The sequence below is a fragment of the Gallus gallus genome, chromosome 1 (assembly GCF_016699485.2).
Source record: "Gallus gallus isolate bGalGal1 chromosome 1, bGalGal1.mat.broiler.GRCg7b, whole genome shotgun sequence".
NCBI classification, from domain to species: Eukaryota; Metazoa; Chordata; class Aves; order Galliformes; family Phasianidae; genus Gallus; species Gallus gallus.
The window spans coordinates 125,334,592-125,347,482 of record NC_052532.1 but is presented as its reverse complement, the minus strand read 5'-3'; the positions used below and the strand labels follow the sequence as shown (position 1 = coordinate 125,347,482).

General features: G+C 40.0%; 1 protein-coding gene across 19 annotated transcripts in view; it reads left to right on the top strand.

Moving 5' to 3' along the window:
* TBL1X (transducin beta like 1X-linked) overlaps positions 1 to 11,891 on the top strand; it is a 199,945-nt gene extending 188,054 nt beyond the window's left edge. For 18 of the 19 annotated variants that reach the window (XM_015273692.4, XM_015273683.4, XM_040700983.2 and 15 more), the window contains 5 exons: positions 1,375 to 1,449; positions 3,940 to 4,067; positions 5,221 to 5,386; positions 6,295 to 6,396; positions 7,505 to 11,891. In XM_015273692.4, coding sequence (XP_015129178.1) covers positions 1,375 to 1,449; positions 3,940 to 4,067; positions 5,221 to 5,386; positions 6,295 to 6,396; positions 7,505 to 7,531 — 498 coding nt within the window. In that variant the 3' untranslated portion in view covers positions 7,532 to 11,891. The remainder of the gene's footprint in view (positions 1 to 1,374; positions 1,450 to 3,939; positions 4,068 to 5,220; positions 5,387 to 6,294; positions 6,397 to 7,504) is intronic. The other variant, NM_001159754.5, reaches the window with a different exon arrangement.
* The last annotated feature ends 1,000 nt before the right edge of the window (positions 11,892 to 12,891 follow it).

Sequence of the window (12,891 nt, the reverse complement as noted above, 5' to 3'; positions counted from 1 at the left end):
GCATTCTAGAGCCGTTGGCGTTACATCCCATTGCCTTCCTAAAAACGTATTCTTCGGGAGTGAGTCACTGCCTGTGAGAAGGGATAAACTGTTCTAAATCATTGTAGGAGGCAAAACCTGCAACTTAAACAATGAGACTATTTATACGTAGCAGGAGCTGCAGACTGAAGGCACATAAATAAATAAGATTTTGTTTTCCACGGGTGTAATTTCCTTCAGTAAATGAGAACGATGAATAAGAAGAGAACAGCTTACCTCCAGTTGTTGTTCAGTTTTAAAATCAATTTCGTCTAATATCTGTTGTATTTTGCAACTCATTTTTTAGTACATAGTGCCTGTCAAAGGCTAGTTTCTCTAGCTCTCATTCATGAGAAAACTGCTATCAGACACAGACCCGTAATTTAGATATTAACTCTCAGAACTGCCTATCTCCGCACAGAGGAAAAGCAAGGCTTTTTGAGACCTTTAGCTAGTCTGTGGTTAAGCTGACATTAGGCTGCTATTTTAGACCAGTTCTACGTTCCTACTTGCAGAACGGTGGTTTTTATGATTATTTGAACTGCACCATTTTGCATGCGGACCAAATTTTGCCTTCAAATATTTGTGCAGTTCCTCTTCATGTCGATTGGAAGGTGTAAAACGGATAGAGCAAAATTAACATATTTTCCAGGATTGTTTTCACTGAGACCCTGAGCCAGTTTGTGCTTTAAAAAAAAAAAAAAAAAGAGGATCTTTTTCCTTTTTGTGCAATGCTCTTTTACACCGTTACTACATATGTATGACCCTCAAAAAAGCACCAGAATCTTTCCAATTGCCACGGGGGATACATTAGGTTTAGTTGATTGCAAAGTGCTATAAAAACTAATTTGGAAAAGATCATGAAATATTTGGTATGCTGAATTTCATCTAGAAATACAGTCCTCTTTAGAGAGGCATGTGTTGTTGTAGAACTGCAGTACTAAGAATAATGAAGTCCACAAAACTCTGTGCCCCACCGGTGTTTTCTCTTGTAGATCTACAAATATTAAGAAATACTTCAGTTTAAAAATCAGTTAATACTGTGTTATTATTCTGTCTGGATTGAGGGCTTATTTAAATCCTTGCAGTTGAGGAGTTTGAGAGTGGTTGTACTACAGAACATATCAGAAGACTGATGGTGTGTGTTTTTCACAAACATGACATGGTTACCATTTCTAAATGATGTTTAAATAGTGTGTTATGGAGGCAGTGCTTCTTTTGTTCGCCTGTAGAGCAAAGAGCTGTAATTTGGATTTCTCCTTGTTGGAGACATAAACCATGAGTGCCCTCTGCTGGGTGTCCAGTACAGTGCAGGTAACCTGAATATTCACTTAATAAAATCACTCTTTATTTCAGAATGAGGTTAATGCTATCAAGTGGGACCCATCTGGCATGCTACTAGCATCTTGCTCCGATGATATGACATTAAAGGTAATATAAATTCCACACCTGCTTATCAAAAAGTAAAGACAAAAATTATTTCTGTTTTTTAATCTTCTCAGAATCTTCTCCAGAATGATATACTGTATGACTGTGTGACTGAATACTCTTCATGAACAATAGTTTCATTTATCCCGGATTTCTTAAAGCCAATGTGAAAGATTGAAAATAGAGAAGTAGCCACTGGGAAAACTGAAACATCCTATCCAAATAAGTGTCAAGTGACTGATATGTCACTGTCACAGAATATTCTTAGTTTAGATGTACACATATATATATATTTATATACATATACAGCTGCTTGCCTGTCAACGGAAGTTCAATCCCAATGCCAAGAAGCAGTCTGTTGCAAAAAAAAAAAAAAAAAAGTCAAGATAAAGAATGTTCCCCTTGGAGTCTTAATGTCTGAAAGTAATTTCATTGAAGTCATCTGATTTATTTCTTTTAAAAAGCCTCAGCCAGAGCAATGGGACAGGACATTAATATTCAGAGCCCAGCAAAAATCTGAAGCACTCTCTGAAAATACTTCTTTATCCATTCACTGTATAGGAAACCTAAGGCAGCTGTACTGCTGGTTTACTTGCCTCTGTTAGGTATTTGAAGGTAGATGGGATTCATCCAGATTCTGTCTTGGGATAACATCGGCTACCGGCACAGCCAGGCCACAGCACTGTACCAACAAAGTACTGTTAGTACAGAGAGGCTCTGGGCTTGCCAAAATGCTTCTTGTCGTAGAACTTTTCCAGCTCAAACTCTTCTCAGCCTCATTGTCCCTTCTCAGCTGCATTAAATGAAGGCTATGTCTATACAGGAAGATCTGTATCATAACAACTAAGCCCTCCTGCTGGACTGCAGAACTAGCCCAGCACTACTGTTAATATGTACTGTTTTCTCTGAGCAAAGCCAACATCCCAGGCAAGATAAGGTTTTGCAAATAGAATTGCGCTAGTAATACACATTTCTCATAACATAATTGAGTTAATTAAAGCTCATATCGCTTTCCTACTGCTGATCGACACAGGTAAGGCAAGAGGCATTTCTAGTATGCACACAGCACACAGTATGCACACAGTAAGAATGGAAACAGCAGCAAAACTTGTAAATGTAGATGAGAGTGAGGTGAATGCTGCTGTTTGGAATATTTTCTCTTAATATGTAGCCACATAATATGTTCTGCTCCATTCTGTTCTGTCTTTGCCGTATACCCTCTGGAGTCTCATGCCCTGTGGATTCTAGAAACATTATTCTAGACTATTCAGAAGAGTGGAAATTTACAGAAAATAGAGCTAGGAGAGACATAAAGAGAACACCTCATCTGTTATTCTACTACAGAGCAGTGTTGTAGTAACTAGTGTTACTCTACATACACATTCTGACCCATTGGTCAGAATGACCCAGTTCCATACTGTGTTTTAAAAACCACCATGGATTGTTGGTACCAGTTCAAATTTCTGACTGAATTTAGTACAAGTGTGAGTGGTTTGCTATCACTGGCCTAGCCGAAGGCCTCTATCACTCCTTCAGTGATAGAGACTGCAAATCTTTTTCAGGCAATTTTTATTCTTCCTTTGGAAACAAGTCCTCTCCGCCTGTTTTCTTTTCACTTTTTTTGGAGTTTTTGATATTTTTCTGCAACTTCTTGGAATGAGTTGCCTTTTAGGTATAGAATATAGCTCCAATAAAAGTTTTGTGTAACGTTTCCAAAAGTAGACTTAGGTATGCTGCTGAAAAATCGTCATAAGAGCCTATCATTTCCTTCATAGTGCAAATTATTACAAGTGAGTTAAATTGTTCCTACTTTTTTGGTATCTTTCCCAAATGGAATATTTTTGACTTACTGTCCTTGCTGTGAATTAGCATAGTCTTGCTTCCCCAGTTATCTGAAGAAAACATTTACTAAGTTACCTGCTGTCTCTCCTGTACGTTGTTTATCTTGTAGTTAACTGTTTGGCTATGCAACACTGCATACATAGCTGATCTTCTTCCATCATCCATACTGCTAAAAATACCAGGAAAACAAATGGAGTTTAGGAAGAAAAGGAAAATCTGACTTGGCTGTTGGGAAAATTGCTACATTCTAAGCAGTTATAAAGAGTTTTCTCTTATTCTGTAAGACGACTGCTATTGTGCTCTGTGTCTCAAACCACAGGTTGAACTTCTCTGAATAAATAACTTCAGATTCTATATGAAAATACATGCATTAGCAATGGCCAGTGTAGCAACTATTCAGTTCTTCTGATCGATTGAATGAGTACTGTTAAATATGTAGCACTTTTCCCTCATGGAACTATTCTGACATACGCATCATAGGTGTCAAACTGCTGTATTAATAAACTCAAATTAGGTTATATTTGTGTATATGTATGTGTGTCTGTATACTAAATAAACAAACGGCAAGAATAACATGGAGAGAAATTAAATAGTTCGCCTGAGATTTTTTAATGTTGCTGTTTTTACCCCTTCACAATTACTTTAACGTAGATTTGGAGTATGAAGCAAGATACCTGTGTACATGACCTTCAGGCTCACAGCAAAGAGATTTATACTATCAAATGGAGTCCTACAGGACCAGGCACCAGCAACCCAAACTCCAACATCATGTTAGCAAGGTAAAAATACACCTCTTTCTATTACGTACCAAGGAGAAGAATCGTGGTTTTGACATGTAACTCTGCTATTACCTTGCTGTCAGTCTTCCTGTTTACAATTCTAATAAGCCATCTGCTGAATAAAGTAAACAGTACCTGCACTTCTAAATCAGGGGGATGGATACAAAAGGCAGAGGAATTATATCTGAAAGATGGAAAAGAAGAAGAGTTGAGTCATATGATATTTTAACTTTTTGGTTATCTCGATAAAATGATTGTAAATGTGGCATTGTACCTTCATATCCAGCATCCGGTTGTTATGAGTGCATGTCTTAAATGAAACAGATGGCAGCCCGTTAAGCCAGTCGGAATGTGTTCTAACAAGGGTCATGCAGTTCACCTGGGCAGATACTGACTGTTTTTGAAGTCTTGTTAATTAATAGATAATGCTCAAAATTCTACTTAAAAATCTGTTCAACATTCTTCTGTGAGTTTAGGAAGTATATTTACTTGTAGAATGCCAATTACGGGCTAGTACCATGAGACTGTCAAATCAGTTCAGTTTGATGTTTTCAATTTGGGAAAGAATTGCATTGAGTCGTTTTATTTATTTTACTCCTCAGCCTGGTAGTGGACATGGAAGAACTTGGCTTTCTTGGAGTTGTTCTTCTAATACCATTTTTAGTACCAGTTATTTCCCTTGCCTTTCTCTAGGCCCACTTGGGGACTTAGATGATCTATAACAACAACAACAAAAAACAGCACTGAAACAAAACAAAAAGAATCTTAATTCTAGAGAATTGCAGAATGTTAATTAATAAAAAGCACAAATTCTTAAGGACTAAGATTTCTCCAAGATTTCTCCGGAACGGCTTATTGTATTAATGGCAATGTGCATTTTACCTTCCTGGATAACAGCAGGTGGAACCTCAGAAAGAGGAGCTTGGCCTTCTTTGGGCTGGGATCTACATGTGAGAATTCAGTTCTGTAGGTGCAGTCCTTGTCATGGAGAACATACTGGTGTTGATGTTTAGCTTTTCTGTTTGAAACATTATTTTCTACTTAGCCAGAAAAAAAAAACTCTTGGTATTCTTTTCAAACATTTACACTGTCAAACTACAAATGGATTAACACCCAAACTAAGACATGCTTTGTGTTTGAATGCTTCTTGTAGTGCTTCGTTTGATTCCACTGTTCGGCTGTGGGACGTTGACCGAGGCGTCTGCATCCATACATTAACAAAACATCAAGAGCCTGTCTACAGTGTAGCTTTTAGTCCCGATGGAAAATATCTAGCCAGTGGGTCCTTTGACAAATGTGTCCATATATGGAATACTCAGGTACTATTTTGATTCATATGAAGCGCATCTGTCTTGGATGACACATGAATAGCAAAAACTTAAATGGAAAATATATATACCTCTGCAATGATAGGATTAACATGATCGTACTGACTGATAGAAATCCCAGCATAACAGTTGAGTCACTAGAAATAAGTGATACTTGTATTTAGTAATAAGATGAGTTCACTTGTGAATCTGATCCACCTGGCTTATCCTTTGTGGTGGTGAGATGAGGGATACAAAGGGAATACAGACTAGGGATTGGAGATACTCCAGAGAAAAGTGGAGCATTTGGAGTTTTTTCCTCCTAAAGCCAAGAAGTTCTGTCCCCTCATGTACTAGATCCTAAGTACTGGAAGCAAGCTAAAATTGCTGGGTTCTGCTTTCATGTCCACACAGCTTTTTTCCTGAAACTGTTTGGTGGTCTGTATATGCTTAGAAACTGTGAAAGTTCTCCTGTTACTTGGTTCTAATGCAAGGAGATGTATATTGCATGAAGAACTTGGGGAAGACCCAGTCTCTCTCATACTGATGGCAGAACTGCCATACAGTTCCACAGTTCCACGGATTTGGTTTTGAATATTGATGCCTAAGCACTGAATTAAGCAATAAACTTTAGAGGGGAACATCTCCTCAGCTTAACTCCACAGGCCTTTACTGCTGTAGAGCTGACAAAAACAGATGTTTAAGAGTCATAGTGTAAGTTGCTTTCTGGCTGAGCCTGTTTCTCTTCAGTATCAAAGGCCAGTTTCTTAATTTTATCATCTTACAAAGAAGACTAGACTATAGTCAGGTGATATGAATAGCTCCCACACACCACCACTGTCTTCTCTTTAATGTTGTGGCACACAGAGAAAAAGAAGGAACTTCTATGTTGAATGTTTGCATGCTCTCTTGCTTTATAGAGTGGAACTCTAGTACATAGCTACCGAGGCACCGGAGGCATCTTTGAAGTCTGCTGGAATGCTAGAGGAGACAAAGTGGGAGCAAGCGCATCAGATGGATCGGTAAGAAGCTTTACATGTTCTAAATGTTGGGAGGAAGTTACTCTTCTGGAGAGCGTCAATGAAGAACATGTATGCCATGTTGCCTTTTCTGTTGCTCAAGGTATAGACAGCTCCAGACAGAATTAAGTACTTCTGTGGAGTATATTAGAACTGCTCCTGCTCTGAAAGGTTTTGTATGCTAGGAGGTGATACTTATATTGAAAATGAAGAGTGCTTGTGGAATTGGTGAATCTTGTCGAAGATGGGAATGAATTTTAAATACTTACTTGATAAGAACAGCGGTAGTGTTTCTATCATTATTTATCTTAAATGTCAGTTTTTAATGATTGATCACACCAATCAACTCTCAAAGTTGATTTGGGGCTTTCTAATTTTGCCCCACAGAAGAAATGTACCTTTGAATAGCACCTGAGGGAGCAGTTTTTCAGTACGATACCCAGCGAGTTCATCCCGTGGTAAAGGAAAGCTATTGCTGAACATAAACTAATTATTCAGTACAATTGTTTTTGTTATCTGTTAAAAAATTCAGTTATAGCATGATCAGCTTGTGAAGGACACACAGATGCTATAACATGCTATACACCAACTAAAATTACTCTTCTACACATCTGGCTGGCATAACGCTACTGCAAAGCAGCGTTTTTCCACTGTTTTTAATGACGGGTACACATAGAACGTGATTCTGTTGCTAGAGTTGTACCATTTGAGCTGGTGCCATGCCTGGCTTCCAATAGCTGCTCCAAATGGGCACTTGTCTGCTCTATGTCCTGTGTCGTGCCTGACCAGCCTGTGCATATATTTTGGATATACTTCAAAAATTGAAGGGTTTAAGCAACTAAATAGAGCCTATGGTTCTACAGGGGACGTGCCACCAAAATGCTTGTTTGTAATTCAACGCAGTCCCAGCTATGTCTTCAGTGTATGTTTTACACTTCTGTTTTGTTCCCTTGCTTGTGTGCATGTAAACAGGTACTTGAGACAGACTTGATTTGAAGCCTGGGAGTATAGCACACAGCTGGCCGATCAGCCTGTATACTGGGCCGTATATAAGCAGGAATTCCAAATAACTTTCAAAAATGTTTCTTAATCCTGAGTCTTTTTTCTCTAGGTTTGTGTTCTAGATCTGCGGAAGTAAAAGTGAAGATTTAGAAGAAATTTCAAATGGACCAGCAGTGAATGTGTGGGGAGAAGCACTCTTCAAAACTATTCTTAACAGCTCCAGAACTGTACGAACTTGAACAAAGTTAGAGTGTACTGTGAAACCAACTCTCCCTGGCCACAGGTGTCTAGTATTTTGTCCGTAACCTTCATCAAGGAGTAAAAACACAGTCACTTCAGAGGGGGAGGGAATGGTTTCCACCTGGAACATTCAGCCTTGGAAGCATGAAGCCACCAGCTAGGCATTGCACTGTTTGGTTTGCGTCTGAGAACTTGCTCTGATGGCTGGGAAAAAAAAAGCTGTGCCAAAAAAAAATTAATAAAAAAAAAAAAAGAAAAATGCTGTGATAAACCAAAAGGGAAAAAAAAAAAAGTCCTCCTCCATGCGGTGTTGTATTTTTTTCCTTCCAATTTGGACACTACAGTTGCTCTCCCAAAGGACGTTCAAAGACCAGTTTGTACTGATGAAATGCTCAACTTTGTAATCACAACACTTTCTATTTTCTAGACTACTTTTTTTGTTCAGTGGTTTTTCTATCAGCTGGAATATTATAGCCTGGAGGATCCCAGGCTTAGGATGAACTTTTGTTGTTTTCCTTTTATTTCTCCCTTCCACTCCCAACTTCTCCTTCCTTTCTTTTCTCCTTTTTCTTCTTGCCCATTTTTTTTCTTTTTTCCCTGTATGCCCATAGTAGATGTAGCCAGGTGGACATGACAATGAAAATTTTTGACAGACTGCTTCTCCTCTCTTCTCTGTTTCTTTTCCTTTTTTCTCTCCGTTTAAAAGAAAAAGAATCCTCCATGCTTCAGATCTTAGCGTCTCAAGGGCACTTTCAGCAAATTGTGTAATAAGTGCTTTATATAAGAATGCAGTGCTGGGGAAGATTTTTACAGGAGAAAGATGACTTTTAACAGAAAGAACCCAGTGTATTTTTGGAAAAAAAATATTTTTTATGTTGAACACAGTTTTAAAAGCTGAAAATGGCCACCAAATGTAGACCAGTTGTGTAATTCAAGGAAAAAGAATGACAGAATCCAAGGAACATGAAAGGTGCAGTATCCTTTTTGTCTTCTCTCTCAGAAAGTGCTGTTAGGCCAAACGCCATCTGATAACATAAACGCCAGTCATTTATTAAGAGACCTCTTCCAGCAGCCAGAGATTTATAAGTCTCTTTTCACTTTTGTGGCTGTTTGATGATTTACAGTTATTAAAAGGAATCCGTAGGTTTGAGACCATAAATATAATATTCAGTTTTGTGAGTGCGTATTTTTGTTTATCCTCAGTAACACGGGGAAAACGATTGTCCATCTTCTTTCCTCGAGAGACAGTTCAGATTTCATACAGACCATATGTTTGGCTGCCTGTGTCCTCATTGGGCAGTGCTGTCCTCCACTATTCTTGGTATTCATCCCATCAGCTGTTCCTATTCCAGTAAGTCAGTGACTTAATGGGACCAACTGGACCAAGATACATTGACTGTGGCTATCAGTGTTGAAGAATGAACTCTTGGCACACTCCTGACCATCTGTGGTCAGCACATGCCTAAAACCAGGCTCTTCTGTTGCATCTGGCAGTGCATCACCCTCTGCCTTTGTGTTCTCCATGTGACAAGAAAGGCTCTGGGTCTGCAGATGGAGGGTCACTGTCTGTCCAGAAAGGTTTAGCTTTGAATGGTGCTCAGAAGACAACATAGAACTCTCAATTTGGTGAGGACGTAATAAACAATATATAAACTATTTCTTAATATATATCACAATAAAGTTATAGTGGGCAAAGTGATCAGAACGACAATAAAGACTTCTGAAGTACCACCTATCCAGTTTGGACATGATTTCCTTACTGCGAGCTAGACATCTGCAGATGAAGATTAATTTACTGAAGAGCAAATGATGGATGCAGAGAAGGTACAGGAAAGCCAAAGTCAGTGCTTTGCTGGAAGTGGTGTAAATGCTGAGGCAGCCTTGGTGTGGTGGCTGTGTTATTCAGACAGATCCTCAGAACTGCCTGAGTTGAGCTGCTATCCTCCCTAGCCTGCAGGCGAGGTAAGGGCTTGTAGGACAGAGGAAGGGAGACTGAGAACCTCCTGAAAATCACACAGCGCATTCCCATTCAAAGTTGGTATTTCTGTAACACAGAATCTGTCCTTTGATTTGACCACAGCTGCTGAAGTGGTGATTTGATCGGAGCAAAAATCAAACCAGAGCCTTCATACTGAACTGGTGGTGCAAGACCCGCCGGGCATCACAGCATCGTGGAATTTGTATTTCCTTTTTTCTCTTGTATTTTCCTCTCCTTATACTTAAATCTTCACAGTATCTGAGTCCTTTCCCTGGAACCAGCTGCTGCCAGCTTCAGTTGCTTATCTTAGATACATATTTGGAAAAGAGAAAATAAGTACCTGCAAAAAGCGCTAATTAGTCTGAGGGGAAAGCAGCTGTATGGCATTTTGGTTATATATTTGTTTATAATTTGTATCAGAGAACTGGACACTGGATGGTGTTGAGGATTATTTTCAGTGTCAAATATGTCTCTGTAGTTTGTAGATTCCTGCTCCAAGAGCGTGGCTGTAGATGATCAGGTGACAGCTTTGCACTGTTTTATAGCAACTACGTGCTCCTACTAATTTAAGTCACTATTTACAAAAGAGTACTTACTAGAAGAGAGACTTGAATTTGAATAGGAAGGTTTTACGTGGTTTTCTAAAGCACAGTTGGGTTGATGCTTGGAGAAGAATCATTGCATGTTCATGGTTAACTTCCCGAGCTGCTTTTGGGTGGCATTTCTGACAATATCACACAAAAGCTCCCGGTCTGCAGACAGTGGAAGGCAGAGTGGATGGGGCCCTGGGCTGGCTCTTGTTGCCCTTGTGCAATGCTTGAATTCAGCCAGACCTCGGGATTCAAAGACATAGGCTTGCTCAATCTGAGTTTGGCTGTGCCGCATGGCTGCCTCCTTGCGCAGCCCCAATTCTGTGCTTGTTCCAGAAATAGATACTGTAGATACCTCAGTGGTGTCAACAGTGTGTGCTTCTTTCTTCTCTTTCCTTTTTGCAAACTGCTGGTGAGAATGACGTCTTTCCTCTGCCAGCCTGCAAAGGAGGTAAGAAGCCAAGAGAAACAAAATTCTGATATGGGTAGATTTGCAAAGCCTCCTTGTGAGGGAGGCTGCCCTTCTGGGAGTTCTTTGGACAAACCATCAGATTGGCAAGCACTGTGTTGGACGAGCTAACAGAACTTTCCTTTCTTCCCCTCCCTGAAGACGGGGAAGATGCTCTGAGATACTGCAGTAGGTCATTTACAGATAAAATGAGTGCAGTTGTTGAGACTAAGGAGGGCTAAAGACGTAGTTGCAAAGGATAAGCCTATCCCAGCAGGCTGGTGTCATGGGCAGTGGGAAGGCTTCTCCAGCCATCAGTTCAAGGCAAAATCTAAACGTAGGCCTTCAGGACTGCCCTCGTGGCAGCTCCCACTTTCCTCCGTTGCTGCATAGACATCCCCAGGCTAACACTGCCATTTTGTGGCTGCCCCTGGAACAGAACGGCATGAAACAACAGGCCAGCAGACTTGAGCAACGTTCTCATACAGTATTTTTGGATTTTGTTTATAGCTCTTTTTAGTGAGAGAGAAATAAAAAAAAAAAAAAAAAATACCACGTAAGTGACCAAACAGGACTGTGAAACCAACAAGAAGCTCATTGGATTTTTGTCATTGCTGGCTGTCTGGAACTGGCCTTGAAGTGGAAAAAACAATTTGTGAAAAACCTCTCCACTCTGTGGGCTAGAAGGATACTGGATCTTTTATGTAGAAAACACTGGGTCCCTTATGGGGCACTAACGGGCCTGACTTACAGGGTTATACACACATTAACCCCATGCTACATCTTAGAAATTTCCTTTTAATTTGTTAAAAAAAAATGAGAAAAAATAGCTAATTTTAGAGCCAAGTGAAGTGCACTTTGTCAAATGTAAGGGTCTGCTTTGTTTTTGGGTTTCTTTTTTCTTTTTCCCTTTTTAATTTTTCCTCCTTTTTTTCCTCCTTTTGCCTTTTTAAAAGATGTGGTTCTTCGTCAATTGCAGAAATGTTCTTTCAGCCACTCACTGAAATTCTGAATTCTGGCTTCTGCAGTTTTTATTGTCTGTGTCAGACTTGCAGCCAGACTTGGTTCTCATTTCAGTATTTCCCAGGTTCTGTTGAAACATCAACCCTTATTTTGTTTCTCCCCCACCCACACTTTCTTCAAATTCACCTTGTGTATTGTAGCTCATTTGTTTTAAGGAGAGAATCAACAGATCATATTCAGTGTCTTGAATAAATTGCTATATTTTGATATTAGAGAATTCTGTGCGTGTTGTTCCTTATTCTTTCATGGCTGTTTTGCATTCCGTGCTTAAGAGCTGGGATTGGGTGACTGAATTGTTCAGTTTTATTTTCCCCCCGTGATGAGTTTTTTGGAAGTCCATCATTTTAAAAGGTGCAGAAGGCTGCAGTACTGAGCATTGGTCTGTGCAGATGGTCAGGAACCAATTTGAGTACGGCTGGGTTAAGGTAATTTAAAAAAAGGAAATTTCTCCAGATGAAATACATTGGACTCTAGGTTGAGTACATACATTGTTAATCTTTTCTTCAAGCTCTTAAGGCCTTAAATTCAACCCTGCTTGAGCAACTGGAGGTTTTTGAAAGACTTTGGAATATTCCAGCTTTTGCCCTGGAGCTTCCATTCTTCTGTTCAGCCATTACCAGAGGCTGGTAGAGGTACACTACCAGAGGCAGAGCCATACCCTGCTCAGATGCCCAAGGAAAGCAAGATTCCTGCAGTTGTCTCCTCCAACAAGAGCCCCTGTGGCACCCCCTGTGAGCTCCTCTTCTGGCCTGGGCCTCACAGCACCAGTGCCTCAAAGACACAGTGGGGCTTCTGAGCTTTAACAGCATGCCTATGAGATTTGTAGCTGGGTTTTACTTCACAAAATGGGACCCACAATGCATGTGGGATTTTTGCTTTGTGACCATGTACCACAAAGACCATTTGCCCAAGCTAAGGCTTAAAGATTGTCAAGAGCCTTCAAAAGGAATTAGTGCAAAGACCAAATATGGTCTTACATATCGCAAAATCCAATTTTTAGGTATTTATGAACTTGATATGAAACGCTTGGGACAAGTCAGCTGTTACAAAATCCTGTCTGATGATAATCCTAGAATCACAGAATGGTTTGGGTTGGAAGGAACATCACAGCCCATACAGCCCCAACCCCTGCCATGGGCAGGGCTGCCCCCCACCAGCTCAGGCTGCCCAGGGCCCCATCCAACCTGGCCTCGAGTACCTCCAGGGATGGGGCACCA